The 23,463-nt window shown below is 39.6% G+C and overlaps 1 protein-coding gene across 4 annotated transcripts in view; it reads right to left on the bottom strand.

Moving 5' to 3' along the window:
• Nucleotides 1-5,217: 5,217 nt before the first annotated feature.
• The window catches only part of LOC121878524 (kelch-like protein 12), a 41,108-nt gene continuing 22,862 nt past the window's right edge, over nt 5,218-23,463 (bottom strand). For 3 of the 4 annotated variants that reach the window (XM_042384786.1, XM_042384787.1, XM_042384788.1), the window contains 9 exons: nt 15,705-15,867; nt 15,113-15,317; nt 14,423-14,635; nt 10,856-11,113; nt 10,258-10,465; nt 9,013-9,191; nt 8,705-8,894; nt 8,220-8,357; nt 5,218-6,733 (listed from right to left, as the gene is read on the bottom strand). In XM_042384786.1, the coding sequence (XP_042240720.1) occupies nt 6,519-6,733; nt 8,220-8,357; nt 8,705-8,894; nt 9,013-9,191; nt 10,258-10,465; nt 10,856-11,113; nt 14,423-14,635; nt 15,113-15,317; nt 15,705-15,867 (1,769 nt within the window). In that variant the 3' untranslated portion in view covers nt 5,218-6,518. Of the gene's footprint in view, nt 6,734-8,219; nt 8,358-8,704; nt 8,895-9,012; nt 9,192-10,257; nt 10,466-10,855; nt 11,114-14,422; nt 14,636-15,112; nt 15,318-15,704; nt 15,868-16,813; nt 16,880-23,463 lie in introns of those variants that run through there. The other variant, XM_042384789.1, reaches the window with a different exon arrangement.

Genomic DNA, 23,463 nt, shown 5'->3' with positions numbered 1-23,463 from the left:
TACAGTATATGCCTATTCCCTTTCCAAGGGACTTGTTTTGAGTTATCTCAGAAATTGGATCATGATGACTATTGATTTAGGTCAAGTTCTTGCAATGAAATTTGGTAAACGTATTAGATGTCAAACCTTGGAACATTATTTGATGTACAAGGGTTATTGTACAGTGTTTTATTTTACCTTATTTAACTAATGACCACCCAGTAAAGGTGGCCATGCCAAGGGAAGGAGGCCAGTGTAGGATCTCTCCATTGTCACTTTTACTTTTATCCCCTTTGCCACTGATCAGCTTGTTAGCCTCTTGGGCAGTCAGTCACATCTCTGTTTTGCATGGTTGGTAAGTACTGGCTCCAGGATGGTACCTGCACCAGTGTTAGTCAAGTCTGATCTTGGAAGAGATCTCTGGTGCTGCCATAACATTAGCAGAGTGTTCCAAGAGTTTCACAATTCTCACTGAAAAGTTTGACCTAACAATTTTTTGAATTTGTGGCTTCTTCAACCTTGAGCTATGATCCTTAGTGGGGCCTGGCATCTGACAGCTCCAGGTATGAACACTCGGTTGAGTAATGAATACCCTCCGAGATGTTTATTAACTCCAATTTGGTCAACCTTCACATGCCCATCTATAGTATAAATGTCCCTTGGATGTTTTCAATCGACTGACAGTCTTGAAGCTGGCGGAGATTTTTCTGTAGCTCGTCATAGTCCACTTGGTTTTAATTTCCCTGAATAGCTTAGAATTGTCCACAAACACTTTAATGGACAAGTGTACAGTTGTACCCCACTTAACGCGGTCAATTGAACCCAGAGGGTCCCGCGTTAAGTGAAAACCGCGTTAAGTGAATAACAGAACATATGGAATTAATTCCAATAGAACCCAGCCCGACCCCCAAACTCCACTTTTTGACGACAAATAACTATGTTGTAGTAAAAATTCTATCTTAACTTTATGGTGGCATGAAAAACAAGTAATATAGAAGAGGTTAGGTTAGGAAAGATAAAGGTTAACATAGGAAAAATAAAGAATAGGTTAAAAAACGAAAATTTTTGAGGAACACTCACGGTAGTAGAAGAGATGGGTCGGCATACGGGGATGGAGGCTGGTTCCGAGGCAGAGGGCAGATTACTGCCCCTCAGGTGAATCACCATTACTAGGTGAATCAATATCACTGTCACTTACAGTTGTTATGGCTTCCCTGACAAATCCCTCAAAATCAACTTCACTATCACTGGCTTGGGCTGGCTGTGGTGGGTTGCGGGCGAAGAACTCGGTTATGCTTTGCTGACGGCTGGCTTTGATGTTGTCATGATACACCGTGATGTACGGCTCCATAGCCTGCACCAGTCGGGTATGGAAGACGTCATGGCGTTCATCGTCAGTGTCGCGGGAAACGATGGACTTAATTTTTTCTGTTAACTCTATGACACACTTAATATCACTATGACTTAAACTAGGTTCTTCGGAGAATGACGCACCTTCTTCCTCCTCTTCACTGGCGGGTTCTTCTTCCAACATCTCGTCGGCAGTCACTTCAGGATCTCTGATCACCTCCATGATGTCTTCGTTGGTGGTCTCGGAGAAGCCTTCAGCTGTAATACTGAGCGCAGCTTCTCTGGCAAGGTCCACTGCTACTGCAACAGTCTGAACCTGACCAGTCACAGGTTCACTCCTCCTCTCACCTGGTATGCCATGCAACACATGTCTCCATGCGTGACGAATCGTAGCAATAGACAGCAGATTCCATGCCTCCACCAAGAAGTCTACAGCTTGTTTGACGTTAAACTTCTTCCAAAATTGTTTGACGAGAAGTTCTTGAGTCGCCGCCTCTTGTTCCTTGTCCTCGTCGCTTTTACTCTCGCTGTCGGTGTCACCCAGCTTACGCAACTCATCCTTGGTGTTGGTAGAGTCGTTCAGGAGCTTGAATTTCTTTGCCGAGTATGCAGCTTTAACATTGCAGATTAACTCCTGGTCCATGGGCTGGATTAATGACGTAGTGTTGGGAGGAAGGAAGACCACTTTTACGTTGGGGTGACGATCCATAAGTAGGGGCGAGTGTCCAGGTGCGTTGTCAAGGAGCAACAAAATATTGAAAGGAACATTCTGTTGCTCGCAGAATTTCTGCACGTCAGGAACAAAACAGTTGTCAAACCAGAAGAGGGACAGAGAAGAGGACATCCACGCCTTACGTGCGGTTAGCCAGTGGACATTAAGCTTGTTCATGTCCATATTCTTGTAGGCGTGCGGCTTGCGGGCTTTGTGAATCACCGATAACTTTGGTTTACAGGTACCGGAGGCATTGGTGGTAAACAGGACGGTGATGCGTTCCTTCTGCATCTTCCGGCCCCTTACCTTGCTCGCAGACTGGACAACGAAGGTCTTGGAAGGTAACTTTTTCCAGAAAAGACCAGATTCGTCCATGTTAAACACCTGGTCGTCACTGTACTGTCCTTCCTCCATAATCTCACGTAAAAACGGAGGAAAATCTCTAGCCGCCGCACGGTCAGCACTCGCTTCCTCACCAACAATGCTGATGTTGGTGACCTTGTTCCTCCTCTTAAACCTATGCAGCCAACCATGGGAAGCATTGAAGGGTTTGGGCTCTGCAATTCCCAGTTTACGTGTCACTGCTGCGTATAGCTCACGTGCGTACTCCTGCACTGAGCGCGTGTCCACCGCCATGTTGCGTCGCGCCTGACGCACCAAATAACTCACCAGCAAAGTTTCCACTTTTGCCAGCACCCTGTTCTGGCAATACCTGATAGATGAAGCACCTGCAGACTTTGTGATCTTCATGTGCTCCTTTATCTTGGCTGCATCCTTCTTTATTGTACGAATCGTAGATTCGTTGACGCCATGCTGGCGCGCGAGATCAACTTGGCGTCTTCCTTTCTCCAAATCTTGAACAATTTGGTACTTCAGCTCGTAGCTTAATGAACGTCGTGTCTTCTTTGGTTTAGTGCCGCTGGGTCCAGGTAAGGAAAGGTTTCTCTCTGGGGGTGGTGGTCCGGCGGAAGCCATTTTACGGAACAATGGATGCGCGTTAACCCGGCGTGGCCTTGAGGGATGAAACTGCCGCGGCTAGGTCAAGCGTCGTCTCTCCTCCCTCCCTCCCTCCCCGGGGTAGTCACGTCATAATACTTTAAGCCAATTACAGCTAGCAGCAGAGGGGGGTAGGGCTGCATGGCCAATCACAGTCCGAGACGTCATATGACGTCAGTGATAACGCAACAAAGACACACACTGCGCAACCTTACCGCGCCGCTTACCCAAGCGGAGGGAGGAGGAGGGAGAGGCAGGCAGGCAGGAGGGCGGGTGGGTGGCGCGTGGTCAAAATCTAAAAATAGCATCCGAGCCGGACACTCACCGCGTAGCTGTGGAAAAACCCGCGTTAAGTGAAAGTTCAGCTTTGGCAAGGCACCGCGTATATGATAAAACGGGTTAAGTGAAAGCGCGTTAAGCGGGGTAAAACTGTATAGCTTCTGGCATATAATTTATTAAATAAAAAAAAAATGGGCCTCTTACACTGACCTACAGTAAGGTTCCCAGCTTTTCACGGGTACTCATGACGATTTCATCCCATTAATTACCATACACTGCTTGCAGTCATGAAGAAAGTCTTCGATCCATGCTAGGACACTTCTCCAAATCCCATACCTTTCCAGTTTAATTCTCAGCCTTTCATGGGGTATGCTGTCAAAAGCCTCGACAAAGTCCAGATATATATTGTTGATATATGCGTAAAGGTGCCATCTCTTGTACATAACTTTGTGGACTGTACTGTTGCTCATGGTAGCTGCAGTTCACCTGAAGCATGATGAGTAGACTTTCTAGGGCTGCATTGTATTGTCTCTTGGACAATAGCAACGGTTTTCTCAGAAACACCTAGACGTCCACTTAAAGGCAAGTCAAACACACTTCCTGTTCTCCTACACTTGTGAAACCATCTCCTATTATACTGGGCTTGAAAGAGGGATCCTTTCCGTATTGTCAGCATTAATTCTATTGAACAATTGTCACTGATCTTGACACTGCAAACTAGATAACACACAGAGGTTTCTTCTGCATAGTTAACCATCTTCAAGCTTTTATCATAAACAACTGGACACTCGGATTACAAACTGTAAAATCAAGAAAAATAAATATATTAGTTAAGCAACAAGATATACAAAAACTGCTTAATTCTTTTTTCTTTTTTTTAATAAAATTTTAAAACTGGAAGAGGTATTTGTGGACACCCTGTATAATTATACCCAATCAGTCTGATTAGTCAGTCTGACCACCAGGTTTAGGGTTTCCCCAGGACTATACAGTACAGTGACTGAATACGTTGGGCAAGACATTACATGAGCTGTTTGGTAGAAGGAATCCAACTACGTACAGTATAGTAAGTCCTTGCTTAATGTTGTGGTTACGTTCTTGACACAAAATTAATGGAATCAATTTTCCCTGTAAGAAATAGATAAAATACGCTAGTTACGTTTCCCAGCCTCCCTTTGCCCCCATAAAATACATTACATATACATAAATTCAATGGAATTTTTTTTTTAAATATATATTATACATCCAAAAAAGATAAATAAACTAAATCATTTTGTATTGTACTCACTGATGGGCAGAGGTGGAGCGAGTGTGTGGTGGGTAGTGGAGAGGAGGAGGGTGGCGAGTCACCGAGACCCGGAGGTGAGGGGGTTCCCCCTTGGCTGCTGTTTGCTCTTCCTCACTAGCATCGCTAACACTTGATGGGTGCTTGGAAGCCATTTTGAATGGTTACAGTACAGTATTTATAGCAAAAACACTTAAACACGCACGTACGCTGTGGAAGCCTAACAAAGAATGGGGACGCTGTGACGTTCTGCGAGAGCGTAGCGCGTCAAGGATGATGCGCAGTACAAAGTAGTCCGTTATAACGAATCGGTCGGGATGTTGTCGGAATCATGGGTATCTAAATAGTAGTGACGTTATAATGAAACAACATTGTCTGGGACAACATTAAACGAGAATTTACGGTACTGTATTAGGATTAAGTTTTAAATTTCTGAAGTTATTTTTCTTTGTTTTATTGAAAAAAAGTTTGGAACTGAAACGGAATTTATATACAAAATCTCACAAAAAATTACAACAATAAAGACACAACAACAGATTTATTATGTATGCAATATTAATGTTTCAATAACTGAATTTCTCATACAGTAAATAATGAACTCTGTAGAAAGTGGTAAAAAGAGATAAACTTTTATTTGGGATCATCTGTTGCAATCACAATCTAAGAACAAAATTATGTGTGTAGCTGAAGATCTAGTTACACCTTAGTATTGATAACAGCATAACACTGCTACAAGTTAGGAATATCATTTGCCATAAGTACAATGTACAAAACCCCAAGTTCATTAACAATCTCGGCTAAAGTTGTTGTACATTCACAACATTGGTAAGAACAATAGTTCCACCTGATGTCTCCTGGTTATAAGCTGTCTTCTAAACATAAATACAGACAGTCCTACATTTCGCTTTTTGTACCAAAAATCCAAAGTTATTATTATTATTTTTTCTTAATTTTTTCATAGTATGGGAAGATAGTGAGGCATCTCAGGGCTTCCTATACCAGACCTGTCAGTTCAAGTTAATTAAACTAAAGGCAAGAGTGGCTAAGCTAAAAATAAAATACATGTGTTTTAGTTATCATGACTCACAGGATCACTATGTGGGATTGATGATGTGTTTAGTATCCCAGAATTTGATGTTATGGTGATGGAAAAAATAAAATGTTAAATGGTTAAGTTTAGTGTTTCTTCTTCAGATAAACATCATCAATAATCAAATCCAATGAAAACAAAATGTACATATGTACTGCACAGTGCAGTAGACTTACTGTTTGTGCATCACTATAAAATTGAAGCCATGAATGTCCCACTGCATCACAACCAGTGCTGCAGTTTTCAGTAACTTCTCTGTCCTCCACTGCATGTAATTTACTTATTATTTATATTGTTGGTTTACAGTACAATCATTGTGTAGCTACACTAAATCTTTTAATAAAAAACATGTTTTGTATCATTTTAAGACTTTTTTTTAACATATCTCAACTTTTGTAACAGGAGTCTATGGGAAAGTGATCCAATTTACGAGAAGCCAGTTTATTTACCAGTAAGTTTTTTTCCAGGAATGGAACCATTTCATAAATCAGGGATGTCTGTAAGTGTATCTCTGACTTTATTGGTAGTACTGTACAGTAAATGATATTGTTGCTATACATATTATGGGTAATGATGACATTTTGATTGCATTTTTGGGGATACTTAATGAACTCAGTGGTGTAATGTTACTTTTACTTAGCTCAGGAATGGTCGAGTCTTACTACTACAACATGCAAGTGACGGATGTCTGTTCTTTAATATGGATTAGCAATTCTAATTACTGTACTGGGAATATTAAATATATACTAACATTACATATATAAATCTTGGGTATGTTACTAGCATCGGCTGCAACCTAAGGTAGCAAGAATTATGAGTCATGTTAACTATACTCTAGCAGTCCCTGGAACACAGACAGTTGCAGCAACTAGTCCATAGCGTCGTAGCTGCATAGACTGGACACAATGCCACATGTTGGTGCGAGGGTTGTATTTTTCAGCTGTGTTGAGGAGGGACTCCCCACTAAAACCACCTAGACAGAAGATCCTTCCATGACTGACAGTCACACCAAAGCTGCTACGAGTGCTGATCATTGGTGAGACTGCAAACCACCACAAGATCTTCATTAGCCAATAATTTTTTTTAAATTACAGGTACAGTGTACTTTAAAAAGTAATTATATCTTTACATGCACAAAATGATTTTTTTTTCTTTTCAATACTTTAATACAGTATCTATTTCAGTCATATCTTCTTTTTTTCATAGGTATATATTTGGAAGTCTCTATCTGTCTGTTTGCCTTTGTGTGTGTGTGTGTTTGTCCATGCATCATTCCCCTCCCAGACAAACGATCTCTTCATATTTGGTATTGTTGTAATTGTCTTGACCTACAGATGGTTCTTAACTGGGTTTCATTTCAAAACTTTGAGTTTTGGGGTCTTGGGGCTTATTCTCCCATCTCCAAGAATCTGTAATTTTTAATTTTTCCTTTTTTGGCCTTTTGAAATTCATTTGTTAATTTTTGGGCTCCTTTTGCATTGTTTTTTTGTTTTTATTGGGCCCCAATTAGTAAAACACAATACCCAATATTGACCTCATTAGTAAACCTCAATCACACTCGACACTATACTAAAGCTGGCATGAATTGCAAGAATTACACCAGTTTGGGCAAGAGTTGCCATTTGGCTTTTTGGTTTTGGACCATAATATAGTTTTTTAAATTTGTCAAAATTAACCAAAAAATACTTAAAGGTTTCAAATGTTATGAGCTGTTTTGATTGATTTCAGAAATAAACAAATGCTGCCAATAAAGCAGTTATCACTTGGCCGTAAGACCTGCTCTGCCAATCTTCCTGGGCAACACAGGGTAACTCTGCTAGTACAGTAATATAAGGTTTAGTCTCAACAAATTTGTTTCAAAATTTATTGGCGACAGAATTTTTTCATATTTATTGGCTACAGTGTAATAGCAGGGACAATTTCTTAGCCCAATGCAACAAGGGATCCATCTTCTTTTACAGAACACCTTGGACTCAATTTATTTATAATTTTTCATGATGTTTGCTCATAAATGAAGTGACTGATGTTATACACTTTGCTAAATAAAAAAATTAACAATACGTATTAAGTAATGTATCTAAGGAAGTGAGTGAGACTTGAGGAGATATTGTGATAGGTGAATTTTGGTCGCAGGAGACAGGAAAAGTAACGAAATGATATGAAGTGAATTACAATACATGCCCAGTGTTTGCCAACAATGCGTAACAGAGATATGACCGACTGCCCAAGTGGCAAATAGGATAAAATAATAAAGTATGTATCATTGCCTATTGTGAAAAGAGGGTTAATAATATGAAAATAGGTTATCTGTTGCCTATTAAACATTGTCTCTATTAACCCCATAAAAAATTTAATAAAAAATGACAATATCCTACTACATACAGTATCCTCTTTGTATGGGGCTTCATACAACTCTCTCACGTTTCCCAAAATGAACAAGGTTTATCCTGTCAAACATGTGAGTATGGTCCCCATGACAGTATTAAATGGAAAGTGTTTACTCAAGTTTTAGACTTTATGTCACTCACCTGAGGTCCACTGGTCACGCAGAGGATCGTATCTCTCAACACAGCTCAGCCATCTTGAGCCATTATAGCCGCCAATGGCATACAGCTGGTCATGAATCACAGTCACACCCAAATATGCACGAGCTTGGCCTAAGGGTGCTGATATGAGGGAATGATAAAATGTGTTACAATAAGAGAATGAATATTCTTTACTGGTAATATCATGATTATTCTCAATTCTAACGCAATAATCTGAGAGAATAAGGTTACCTCAAAGGATGCACAAAGTAATACAGGTACTGTATTGTAAATGATATGTACAGGACAATACAGTATATTGAAATATTTTACAAAAAAGATTCTCAGTAAATTACTTTATTACCATAAACAGCATTTCCGGTATACTACAGTATACATAAAACACAAAATACAGTACTTAATCTTATTATGACAACTCAATACAGATGATAGATCAAGCACTAACAGAACTATATTGTCTTGCTTACCAATTGGTACCCATGTATCTGACCCTGGATCATACTTTTCACATAATGTTACAGCTTGACTTCTGATTCCATTGTAACACATACCACCAACCACATAGAGTGAACCATGAAGGGCAACCATTCCACCGTGGCCTCGGGCAACAGTGAGAGATTTGCGTGTGACCCAAGTGTCATGGTGCTCATCATAAACCTTAAAAAGTAAATCAAATGTGTTAACTGTCGAGAAAAGATTGGAATAACAATGGGTTGATAAAAATGCTCTTGAGTATTACAGTACAGTATCTACTCAAGTACCCCTGTGTGCTTACCCAGAGTTCATTATGGTATCTCTGTTCAGACTTCCCACCAGTGAAGTATAGAGTGCCATCCAGAAAAGCAGCAGTCGCTCCATGGACAGGCACTGGTAAGTCACAAAGTTGGCGCCAGGTGTTTGTTAGTACACTGTAACACTCGCAGGAAGCAAGAAAATTTTTATTCGTTTGACCACCTGCAATGAAATGGACAGCCAATGAATAAAAGCAGTAAAAAATTGATACCTCAAGGTGAAAATCACACTACAGTATAGTCTGCATTTACGCGGATTTTGTTTACGAGTTTGGTCATTTACGCGGCACCTTGCCAAAATGAAAATTTTAAGTTACGCGGTTCATTTCATCATTTACGCGGGAAGCGGCGTGGGCAGGGTGCGCATTAGATCGCTCTTACGTATCGGACTGTGATTGGGCCACGCATCCTCACCACCCATGCATTCCCTCCGCCGCTAGCTGTGATTGGTCTCATGTAACATGACGTGCCCTGCCACCAGAGGGAAGAAGTCGCTGACCTAGCCGGGCCAGTCTCATTGTTCTCAGTCTCTGCGTTTACAGTTCTCTCTTGTGCCCGCTATTCCCCTCACAATGGCTTCCGCTGGACCCCCACCACCCGAGAAAAACCTTGAATTACCTGGACCAAGCCATGGTTATATGAAGGAAATCATCGTGTTGGGAGAGAAATTTAAGCTCATCCTTGACAAAGACACAGTCAAGCATCGGTATGAAGTGTCTAATAACCTTCTGTCGAAAGTTATGGAGCCGTATGTCCAGATGTATCACAACAACATCAATGCTAGTCTCGCCCGCAACCCACCACAACCACAGCCAGCCCAAGTCAGTGATAGTGACAGTGAGGATATGAACTTTGAGGGGTTTGTCAGGGAGGCCCTACAAACCTCTGCGAGTATTGATAGTGATTCACCGGAGGGCCACTAATCTGCCCTCTGCCTCGGAACCAGCCGCCATCCACGTGTGCCGACCCATCTCTTCTACTAACGTAAGTGTTAAACACCTTTAGATTTGTAGTTTTTTATTTAGATATTATGTGTGTGTCAATACCATCATAAAATTATGATGTTATTTTTACTACAAGGTACATATTGTGTCGGAAAAAGTTTTACGCGGACCTCCACGAGTTCAATTGACCGCCTAAATCCAGACTATACTGTACAAGGAAAAATTTAATTGGCTCAATAATTGTGACACATTACATTTCTTTTCTGATAAATTAATTATACCTACCAAGAACATATACCAAATTGTTGTGAGTAGCAACAGCACAGTAGGCCCTGGGAGACTCCATAACTGGGAGGACTTGGTATTCATTGTGACTGTGTGGGTGAGCAGCCACATCGGGTAGGCTGCACCGCCATGATGAGAAGCCAAGAGCAAAGCACTCAATATTGCCAAGTATACGACCATTTGAATCTCCACCCATCACGAGTAACACCTTGATGCACAGAAATAGTGTATGTACAGTACATGGGTTTATTTTTAACATGTTCATGTCATTGAAAATAATTTTCCTCTAACAGTCTCGGGGCTGCTACCCACTACTTCACTTGACCCAATATACAAGTGAGGCTGTATAAATGGCAGGACAAACACACACAAATCAAAATATTTCTTACATTATTGACAGTGGCTACATGAAAAAATTAATTCAAAAGGCCACACAACAATTCTAGCACCAGAAGGCATGTGGAAAATCTATTCTAATCATCTTCAGTCATTATCCCTGAGATTAAACTGCCTTATCCTTAACATATATGAAAATCAAGGATTCTACTTTCACTTCCTATTAATATTACTTCCAATCTTAACTGTGAGTGGAACCCACCTCCTCCTGAGAATTATGCCGTGTTTTTCTAGTGGATTCCTTTTGGTTGTCAGAACCATCCTCTAATCCATATGAGTTGATCTCCAAAGGAATTAGAATGTGCTTTAGATCTTCTGACAAAAGATGATTTTCCTCAAAGGAAGCTACCCACTTTATTCTTGTCTGGGTGTTGAGAAATCCCAGATCAATTTTCTGAATGAGAGCAGGTAGCCATTTCTGTCTCTCAGCAGGGTCTTGTGATGCCCATCGAGTCACACCCTGTAAAGTTACATCACAGTAAGACATACAGTACTGTAATACAGTATGCTTAGAATGCATTCATAACACAATTAAAAAGAAAATACCTGTACAGTGCAAGAAAACCTACAGTATGGATGCCAATTCTCAACATTAAATCATCCAACTCATTAATGTAGAAAACCGCTAAGCTTTGACTGGCTTATGACATTAGCTTTTATATTAAAAATTAAATAATTTATTGGCTTGAAAGCCATTTTTACATACAGTACTTGATGCCAAAGAAACCAAAACAGTTGTTAAGAAGAACTTGCCATACAGCACATCCTTGTCAAATATGGTATACAGTAAGTCTACTCTTAATGTCGCCCCAATTAACGTTGTTTCGGTACTACATCGCTGAATTTTAAGAGACCAAAAATTCGTTTAACGTCCCGGTGAGTGCCAATACAAACTTAGTACTGTAGTTCTATATACTATTTTCTATAGAAATGGCAATGATTTTCTGTATATGTAACTTTTTTCATGGGGCAAAGGTGAGGCTGGGAACGTAACTCACGTATTTTATCTATTTCTTATGGGGAAAATAGATCCGCTTAACGTTGATTCGCATAACGTCGCATTTTCAGGAATATAACCCCGACGTTAAGCGAGAATGTCCTGTACTATACTGTAGCTAAATCTGCATATGATTCAGAGTCCTACATTTTAAAAAACACATTTTTAAACCTGGTTGCAATACTTTACTTTATTGTAAACTTCTTTGCCAATGATCGGCTCATTCGCAGCTTGGGCAGTCGGTTCACGCACAGTATTGGTTCCAGAATGGGAGAGTAAATAGTTACGGTATTTGAAAGCAAAACCCAGAAAATAATTAACCTCTTGTGTATGAGGTCCTCTTTGAGCTGAATAAAAGTGTCTGGTGTTAGCCAAATAAAATATATAAAATGGCATCCCTATAGCAAAGGGGATAACAGAACCTAAATTAAGACATGTTCATTCTGTTTATTAAAATCATCTTGAAGTTCAAAAGATATCAAAGGGTAAGAGATGGGTGATGGATAATTAACAATAGACAAAAAAATCATCTCATATGTTTATCCTGGCCTTCAATCACAAGATAAATACTGTACATAAGAACATAAGAACACATAAGAGTGAAGGAAACTGCAGCGGGCCTAATGGCCCATACTGAGCAGTCCCATTTACACCCAACCCCTATTGCTAATATATCCATCCTACCTATGTTTGAAGCTATCCAGTTAATGATGATGTTTGGTAACTTGTTCCATTCAACCACTACTCTACGGTATTTCTAAACCAATGTTTACCTATTTCATGCCTAAATCTAAATTTCTCTAATTTAAAGCCATTGTTACGAGTTCGCTCCTGGTTGGATAGTTTGAGTACCTTTGTAATGTCACCTTTGTTTAGCCCTGACTTCCATTTATACACCTCTACCATATTGCCCCTCACTCTACGTCTCTCGAGGGAGTGCAAATTAAGATGCTTTAACCTGTCTGCGTATTCGAGGTTCCAAATGCCCGGAATTAGGCATGGGCAACCTTTCCACAGTCATGGGCCGCATTACGAGCCAACCCACCAAAATTTTTATCCTATCTAATCCAAAAGTAATTTTAATATTGTATTAACACGGACAGTGAAACACTTTATCATCACGTCCAACTTACTTTATTTTCAGTTTGCAGTTACAGTCTTTTTCCCATTTATGAAACGAATCCATCATAATAATTTTTTTAGGTAAAATGTTAATGCTTCTTGGCATTTAACAGAAGATGAGTGAAGCAGTCTGTGAATACATTGATTTTTCCTGCAGTTACAGCATTTTCCTTACTTATGAGAGACACCCACCAAAATAATGTCAAGGTTAATCTTGGTACATGAGGAACTACAATGAAACAGCCTATTTATTTTACAGGCATGAAGGATAAGATGCTATGGAGAGAGACAGTCTGTAACCAGAAAGAGACCTTTACCTTTGACTCATGTCAGGGGTGTATTCAGGAATATAAAATAGGGGGGTTATAAGATTTTTTGAAATCTGACCAATATCATGGGTATTTTGAAGCCATGAGCACTTGATAATAGGAGATAATCTGTGGTCAATAGTAATTACTCTTTACTATACAAAAAATCCTTGAGTACAATACTGCATTAAAGAAAAAGTATTGGAATTTTCACATGAAAATGGGGAGTCTGGACCCTCAAGACCTCCTTTGTGTGTAACCACTGCCCATGACCCCACTTAGACCTACCCAACCTTAGTTAATGCCCAAGTGACCCACTGCCACATAGCAGCTAATCTATCAAACAGACCATGCCAAACTTGGCCCAAACCTCACACAAGTTAAAATATTTATATTGTTGACTATATAGTTATTTCACTTACATTTTTGTAGTTTCTTACTCTTAGGTGATGAAACAGTAATGAAATGTGTGTGAAGATTATTCTTTTAAAGAATATTGCTTTACTCACCATAAACTAGCTACCTCTACCTGAACCGCGAGCCATATTAAAGAATTTCTCAATCACTCTGCGGGCCACATAAAGACATGGTTCGGTTCGGGCCGCGGGTTGCCCATGTGCTGTATTTTACATAATGAAAAAAATAAATAAAGGCAAAACTGGTACAAGTGCAGTAAAACACCCATAACTTGGCATTCAATAAGTCAGAATTTGCGATAAGTGGGTACACTACAGTACAGCATCGGAAAACCATTACATTTTTTTAGTTGCCAGCAAATTGGCACTAAGCCAACAGGAGCCAAGTCACAAGTGAGAACTCAGCAAGCCAGCTTACACAGAGTTTCAGTTGACAGCCCGTGAGCATCAGTTTACGTGTGCTTCTTGTCACAGGCAGATCTGACACTGATTTAGTGCCTGTGAAATGTTACTGCATAGATACAGGTGTTATGTGTTATGTATATATAGTGTAGTATTAAGTTTGTCAGAACATTTATTTACTGTGTTTGTGAAATGTTACTGTTATGTATAAAGTGTAGAGTACATACTATACAGTAGTGTTAAGTTTGTTAGAATAATTTACTGTACTGTACAGTGTGTACAATACAATATACAGTACAGTTCGTCAGAGGCAAGCTCATCAAGAAATTGTCCCTTTCTGTTGGCTAGTACAGGTACCTTATATGCAGTACAGTACATATATATATATTCATTACCAATAAGGTGGCAAATTCATTAGTACTTGGCAAGGCCTCAGCCCCATATATGCCAAGTTATACTGGTTTTATTGTAAATGCAATAAACAAAGCATATTCAGCAAGCCAGATGCACTGAATTAAACAAACCTCTAATATCTCCTCTTCTGACTCAATGCTGAGGTATAGTTGTTTGAGAAGTGCTAATATTGTTTCTGGCTGAAGTGTAGAGAACACTGGCTGCACCAAGACTTCTGAGAACTGGGAGCAAGCCAACGCCAGAGCATCAGCAGCTAGATCATAACATCGATGGAGAGTTGCAACCTCATAGACATTGAGGCACGTTTGCATCACTAAATGGTTCTTTGGGGTATGGAGAGAAAATTTATTTAAACTTCTTTTCAAGACTACCTTAAAACATAAATAAATAAATTCAACTACTGTACTGGTATATGGTTGAAGAAAAAAAAAAAAAATTTGAAGCCTTTATAATTTCATCAGAAACCCAATAGTAATGTTAAGTACACTTATCTCTTGATAAGGTTATAAATATTGGCATATGTGCAGTACCTTTAACACTACGGCATACAGTATAGGTACAATGCTGTACAATATTTAATTTACTTGTCTAGTGACCACCAGAATTAAATTTCTCAATAATGTGAAAGATACAGTATACAGTACTGTATACTGTATTGTTACAGGAAAAGGTGTAACTAGGGATTACGTGAAATCCTCAGTTTATAATTCAAGGGATTATGGGAAATCCTTAATTACAGAGATTTCCTGTAACATATGCAGGTAAAGTACAGTACAGGTACTGTACAATATATACATTACCTTTAAGTAGTAACAGCAAAGTTTTTTAAGAGCGTGTATTTGAAAATAGTCAGCAAGAGTTAGAACATCTTGTACATTGTGCTCTGTCAGTGTGGCCTGGCCAGTGTAGATATAAGTGAGTACTGTATTCAAAATAGCTCCAGTAACATCTTCCAGAACTAGTGTCTGTGTTCTTCCTTCCAGCAGGCCACCAGATAGCATTGCCCTAAAATTCAAAACAAAAGGACTTTGTATTCAAGAGTAAATAAAACTTCTTTCTAAAATATTTTCCTTTACTGAAGACTATTTTTTCTTGGAAAACAGGCTTAAAAGAATTACAGTACCAGTTTCAAAAGCGTTTCAACAAAATGCTCTAATTTATGGGTCTGATTTTCAAGTTTAATCTGCATAATTAACCTAAAATTTTAACCCGTGGTTAAGTCTTTTACTGTACCAGGCTTTGAATAAGATAATTACTGATTTTAAAGTTTATTGATTATTGTTCAGTATTTAAAACATCCTTAAGGCCTGTACCAAATATATCCAAGCATTAAGTACAGTACAGTATGTATGTTATTGTTAAAAAATTGTAGTTTGTTGGTGTGCTACTGACCTGAAGTAAGGAGATGCAGCTGCCAAGATGACCTTATGAGCATGGATGACTTCATCTTGAGTTTTGATAATGAGATCGGTGAATAGCTGTGACTGCCATGTCTCATGTAGCCCTCGGGTTAGTGTGGCGGGCCACCCACCATCTTCCACACCCTCCACCATTCCTGTCAATAATGAGATCTGATTAGTGATAATAATACCACTAGGCCAAGCAGGGCCGGATTCAGGAGTGGGCAAAGTGGGCAGCTGCTCAGGGGCCTCCACAATCTGGGGGCCTCCACATGTGTGGAAGTAGCTATATCAGGGCTGGTAGACTTGAAACCACATGAATGACTCCAGTCATGTCTCACTTTTGTGTGTGTGTGTGTGTGTGTGTGTGTGTGTGTGTGTGTGTGTTGGGAATTTGTACACTATCAATAAATATACAGTTAATTAAAAATTTCTCAATGTTCTAATTTCCTCAATATAACTGCATATGGCTTCAAAATTCTCCAAAGAAGTGTTCAAATTTCAAAATTTTCCCGGGGGGGCTTACAGCGTCCCCCGGAACTCCCAGATGTTTAGGCTCGCTTCACTCGCCACCCCACCCTCTTGGGTAGTTATAATGAGGGGGGCCTCCACAAACAGGCTGCCCATGGGCCTCCACAGGTCTAAATCCGGCACTGAGGCCAAACACGAGTTTCCATTTTGTGCCATTGCCAGTGGCATGTAACTTATCCTCCAGCACTCCAGCGAATAGACTTTTTTTAATATCACTGTCAAAAGTGGATAGGAATCTGCAAGAGATAATGTAGACCTTCTTGACCCTATTTGTGGTAACTTTCTCCAGATTGGAAGCATTTCCTCTGTTCATCATACATTAAATCATGCAAATGAAACAATCAAAATCTTTAACATTCATTATTGAAATCTGGAGTAATCTTTATATACTGCTATAAGACTTATTTCACTGTGTGTGTGTGTGTGTGTGTGCACGTGCATACTGTCCATACCTGTTCCTTGTTTAGTTACCATAATTACATCATGATTTGGTTAAAATTGTAATGTACAATATCACCAACAACCTGTATAAAATTAACAATTGCTAAGACTTTTAGCAAATTAACTAACCCTAACTTTTCTATTAGGTTTCTTGGGCCACTCTTGAACAAGAGAATGTCTACTACAACGTCAGTGGTAAGAGTACGGTATGTGGAAGAGACTATTAATACCTACAGGTAAATGGTAAATGACATTGATAAGATAGTTTCTCTCAGTCAAGGTTACCGGAGATACACGACACTATTAACTCACTGACAGTTTTAGTTAATTGGTTTAACAAATTTATTGACAAAGCTTGGAGTACAGTTTGCCTATTCTGAGTAATTCAGTTAGGTCTTGACACTGAGGGTGGTATCACTGTTCACTACCATGCAGAACAGAGGTTCATACACAAAGAAATACATCATTGGCACTGATTGGCTTAACTGGTGGAGCTGCTGTTGCCTTGAGTGTTATTGCTGCACCTTTTGTCACTCCAGCATTAAGAATATTCATTAACAGTATATATAGGTCAGATTCATGTGGGTAATGTCACTCTTCGCTGCCATGCAGGGCAGAGGTTCGTACACAAAGAAATACATCATATGCATTAGCAGTACTATATATAAGTCAGAGTCATGTGGGTGATGTCACTGTTCGCTGCCATGCAAGACAGTGGTTCATATACATTGGACGTCGTATTCTAATTGAAGACTAATCAGTGTGGGCTAATAAATTTGGGATAAACAGCAAGAATGTCCCCAAGCACCCCCAAATCAATGTAGTAATTACAAAGTTCATGATACAATATGCCAGGTGGCCTGAAGTCTCTGACAGTGTCACATTCAATAATATTGTGTTCAAGTGTATGCTTTAAAGGTTTATTACAAAGTTTACATGCTGAGTGTTCCGGTATGGGTACCTAATTCTGGCCACGACTACATCACATTGTCTGGTTCTGTCCTTATGCTGGCCATACCGGTACCTCTCGTCACAAAAATTTTCATATTTACTAATGCTACAACTGCCAGGTCTCTCTGCATTTCTCAGTTCTTCTAGATCAGAGTTCATGATTCTGACTTGAATGTTTTTAAGTACAGGTACAGCATTGGACAGGCCAAGGTCACGGTCAACATTTTCTTTCTTACATGCCTCATTGGCCAGCCTATCAGCACAGTCATGATACCTAATTTGAACAAGGGACGGAATCCACACAAATTCGATACGAGAGTTGTTCTCATTTGGAAGTTATCACATTTCTTTTAATATCACATACAACTTTAGACATAGAACCTGGCGGGCTGTTCATTGATTTCAAAGCACATTGAGAGTCACAGAATATCACCCCCCTTCCATTTTTTTAAGGTAGTCTGTAGCTAAGTAGATTCCAGTTAGTTCAGTTTGTGTTGTGCTGGCCCAGTTGTTCAGCCTTTGCTTGTTTGACACTATCATCTCTTTTTCTTTATATATTATATATTACAATTGCACAGCCTGTTCTACCTGTGTTTGTCTGCACAGAACCATCAGTAAAAGCATAACATTCACTTGATTTAATACTCTCTATGTGTCTGTTAATAGTTTCTAGTGTGACACATCTCATCACATCGGTGTTTAACATTTGCTTTCTACCAACAGGAGTGTAATTAATAGGAACTGATATATCCAGCCAAGGAGGAATGGCATTAATGGGTTCATCTGGGGTGATTGGGACATTCAGTTTCAAGAGATCTGCAACACTTTTATGAAGCCACGCCCCCAAAGAGAGTCTTTTGTGGAAGGTTAGCGAGATAGTTGGGATTACTTAGATAGAACATCAACTCAGTTTGAGCTGTAGTTTGGGGACCATTGATCATCAAAACTTTGACACAAAACATGGTATTAAGTAGAGCTATCCTCTCAGATAGGGAGGGCAGTCCGAGCTCTTTCCTCATGTTTACAATTCTGGTTGATTTTGGGCATCCTAGAATGATGCGCATGGCTTCATTTTGCACTACCTAAGGGATGTTGAGTTGTTTTGGCAGAATAGTCACAAGATGGAGAGCATGATAGTCAACTACAGAACGAATGAAGTGAAGATAGAAAGTACGAACATAGGTGATGTTAATTCCATAGCCCTTGCCAACAAGGATTCTGAGGGGTTTAATGCGCTGCATTAGTTTGGCACGAAGGTTGCCAACAAAGTTTGCTTCATTCACACTAATTCCAAGATATTTATAAGAGCTACTACATAGTTCCAAGGGCATGCTGTTAATGTTAAAGTCAAGAGGCAGAGGGTGAGCAGGACGAGGATTGAGGACCCTCGTCTTGTCAACAGATATTAGGAGACCACAGTCCTCCGAGCAAATACATCCAGCAAGGCTTGGAGCCTGAGCTTGGTCGGTGTCATAATGCAGATATCATCAGCGTAGCATATTACAGCCTCGTTTGGCTGAACTGGAATGTCAGCAATAAGCTTGTGCATCAGTATATTAAAGAGCATGGACTTAACACTCCTCCCTGAGGGGTGCCAAGCTCAAATGATCTCAATCTGGCACTTTTGACTCCCCTAAACAGAACACTGGCATACCTGTTGGACAGATAACCCTTTATCCATGTCAGGAGGTTACCTTGGATGCCAAAATTAGCTAGTTGCTCAAGTATAATGTCTCTATTAGCTACATCAAAGGCTGATTTAAGGTCTACGAAGGCTGTTTGTGTCTTATCTTTTGAGTGAACAAGATATTCTGCAAAGCATGTCTGTGTGCTGCGCCTGGGCATGAACCCATACAGATTAGGGGCCAGTTTGTCTTTGACTTGAAACATGAGATGGTTGAGAACAACTCTTTCAAGGACTTTACACATACAGGATGTGAGTGAAATGGGCCTGAAGTTTGGAGAGTTGGCTTTAGAGATTGGTACTATGTTTCCATGAGTCCATGTCTTAGGCAGAATACCCTGTGTGAGGCTCATTTGATACAGGTCAAGCAGTGGATGGTTAGGGACCTCATTTAAAAATCTCAGGGTGTTATAGGTTATGCCATCCTCACCATGGGAGGAGGATTCACCTTTTATTAGTGCTGTTGTTAGTTCAGGGTGCGTTATAGGAAACTGGTCTGTAAGGTCTGGTGAGGAACAAGCTATTTCAATATTGAAACCCCAATTAATGTGTGTGGTTTTAAGATATTTCTGTATGTCAGGATGCAGGGAAGTGATTTGTGTCACACTAGACCATTGGTCTAATAGCATGTCAGCATATTCTGCAGGGCTGTGATGAAGTTGGACTGGGGTGGGTGACTTGGTAATGGCTCTAATTTTGTTCCACACTTCTGCTAGAGTGGTTGTTCTATTTATCTCCTGTAAGAATTGTTCCAAATAGGTGTTTCTCACCTGACATTTGAGTTCACTAAATGCTCTGTTAGCTTTGAGGAATGCCAGGAGGTTATCACTAGTTTTATTTTGCTTATAAGTGTTGTCAAGCTGTTCTACCTTCTCTCCTTCTTTGGTGAGGATGGGGTCATGTGTCCACAGAGGTGGTTTAGTGCTGTCCCCCTTCTTCCTTGACTTAACCCAGGTGGTATAATATGTAATAATGACATTTACAAGATCACAGCAAAATTCATCCACTGACCCAGGTGTATATCCAGCATACCATCTGTGGATGTAGGCCTTGAAGTGCAGTTTAAGATAATCTGGGATGTTAATTCTGAGCGTAGGATGGGGTTCACACTTGACATCAGCGACAGTGTATTCAGTAAGTATTGCATAATGATCACTGACTAGATGGTCTGACATGACCTTAGCCTTGACATTACTGTCTACTAGGTTATACCCAATCACATAAACAAGTCTGCCCCCCATCAGATGTGTCACTTTGTCTGTGTCGTATACAGTGATATTATGATTATTGATGTAATTCACGAACACCCACCCATTAGAGTTACACTGGACATCACCGAGGACAGTGTGACGAGAGTTAAAGTTACCCATACACAGCATAGCATTGTTACCTGATGGCTTTGGTAACACGTCCGCTCGCAGCTCATTACACTGAACATAGATGTTATACAGCGAAAATTGACTGTTTGCTGTCTTTACTGAAAATAGTTGATAGTGAGTATTTTCATCATTGTGAGTTTTAATCCATTTACAGACCAGACTATTCTTTACATAAGTGAGCAGGCCACTTCCTGCTCCACTATTATATGCTGTAAACCCAGCTATCCTGGGTGCAGCTTTCTTCAGGGTGCTGGACGTGTAAGGTTCTTGTAAACCAATTACATCAATGTTAAAAACTTTAACAAACCATTGTAGGTCATTAATTCTGCGGTTAACACTCTGAATGTTCTTCTCGAATATCAATGCTACAAGGCTCCTGATAACCGACTTTCTGATACTATCAACTCTTCTGAACAATAAGCTTCACTTGTTTCACAATAATAGCACAAATATTTATGAATGATATCATCCAAACTACTGTACTGTGTTAGGTGTTGTAAATTTTAGCTCCCTATTTATCTGCACCAGTATGTTTATGCCAAAAACATTTCATAACAGCACAAACAATTTGCATTACGGAATACAGAATCAAACACAGAGACCAACTGTACTTGTCTGACCTTCGGGCAAGTGAGTGGACCTGACATCCAAACTGCACGTGACACGAATCAGGTGTCCTTTTATGTTCAAATGTTACTGACCCCTAGAATTGATAGTTCCACTTCTATAAAACTTATCAATGTTACACAGTGACAAAACTTTAACCTTTAATGATCAGTGGTCAGTACTGTAATGATCATTTTAGGGGTAGCTGTTGGTTTCCCATTGTGAAATTTTTTTAGTAGTGACTGCCTCCCCTGAATGTGGCATCGCCAAGCGGCCATAAAGTAAACAAAATAATTAACAAGCAAAGAATAAAGGGAGGTAGACGAGCGAATCAGCGAAATCCCATTTTTCTATTGTCTTGCTCATTTTATTTTTAGCAGCTACAATAGAACCCCAGTAATGTGCAGTAATTAACCCTTTAGAGGGCAGGGGCTCCCCTCAGCTGATTAAAATCGTCTGGCGATAGTTAAAAAAAATATCCAATGGATACTCTAGAAACTCTATAAAGATCAGAAACCTGTCTTTCTACTGATTTCCGAACGATCCAGAGAGGTGAGTAGTACACCTACTGTATATCTATCAGTGTTGACGGTCATTAGTTTTTATCTCTTTATTTAATGCATTTAGTACAAATAACGTTCCACGCTTCAGAATTGCTATTTAACATTAGGGGATCATTAGGATATAAAATGAGCAGGATACTGTTGTATTGTCGAATATATAAGGCCGGAACTTTTAAATTTTGGGTCATTATTCATCTTAGGACTGCCCACGACTTTTTGGAGAAAATTGTTTTTCCTGTATATTTCAGTGTGTTTTGAATGATTACACATTCATTTCTTGGGCAAATTCATGATGACCTTAAGAAGCCAAACCTAACAAAATTTGACCTATACTCTAGTGGGTGGACATTATGTAAATATGGTACCCGGTAATTAATCTGAACTTACTTAGGACCACACTCCCCTTGGTAAATGTCCAACAGATCCACCACTGGGAATTGTGTACCCTATATTCACGCTGAACTGTATACCTATATACAGTACCTGCATAATTCATATACATGACAATTTCACTGAATTATCAATATTATTATTCCAACTTGGAAAAATGTAGCCTAATGTTATGCCTTTTCCGCTGTAAAAGCCTAATCTTAAAACCTACAGTCTTAAATTTCCAGCATTGAAGCAGTGTTATACTTTTTTTAAACGTTTAACTGGCGAGTACAATTAATATAAGAAAAAGTGGTGTCGCTGCCAACTGTTACCAACTGGTAGATACAGTGTTCTTTAAATCAATTAAAATAGTAACATGTTTAAAAAACTACAATTGTGTGCATTGATTAATTGTCTGCGATTTTTTTCACAGTAAATGATATAAAACTGGTGTAAATTTGTAGCTACCACCAGATTGGAGTATCGGATATTCCCCTAAGTAGGCAAATAATATACTTTACTACATAATAATCAATGCGCTGCTTTGAGAAATTATCCATATATATATGAAGTTGAATGTCAATAACCTATTGACTATATATAATTCGTTTTTATTGAATACTCTGATGTTTCGCACCAAACAGGGAGGTACTGTATGGTTTGTGGTAGTGGATACCCTCCCCTACAGTACTACCGCCTGGGAAGATTGGAAGCATAATGTGTTGTCCAATGGTAGACCCTGCTGCCATGTGGCATCACGAAAATTGTGACCGAGTCTCAAGTTGCTGATCTGACTTTCTGCCTCATTTACACACAATTGCAGGGTCTCGGACATATATTTATTGTTTCTTACTCTTGATCTTTTTTTTTTCATTTTTGTATTTTTTTGGTTCTTTATTATTATTATTATTATTATTATTATTATTATTATTATTAAATTTTCGCCCCCAGGCCCCGTTGTGGGTCATTGTGCCCGGGTAGGCCAATCCCCGTGTAAAAAAAAGCGCAATGGGTGTGATGTGGTTCATCCCAGTATCCTTTGGTCATAAGCTTCGACGCTCCAGCTTTATCGCAATTCGCAATCATTTCGGAGGTCATGGTAGAAGTAATTACTGGGAGTACCGGTACTTTCCCAACGCAGGCCCAATAGAACAGAATACGCTTAGGCGGTCACGTATGTTACGTACTGTTAGAAAGTACCGGGCATGCACTGGCTTCTTTATG

This window comes from Homarus americanus, unplaced genomic scaffold (genome assembly GCF_018991925.1).
Source record: "Homarus americanus isolate GMGI-L3 unplaced genomic scaffold, GMGI_Hamer_2.0 scaffold41027, whole genome shotgun sequence".
Lineage (NCBI taxonomy): Eukaryota > Metazoa > Arthropoda > Malacostraca > Decapoda > Nephropidae > Homarus > Homarus americanus.
This window is presented reverse-complemented; position numbering and strand designations above follow the sequence as displayed.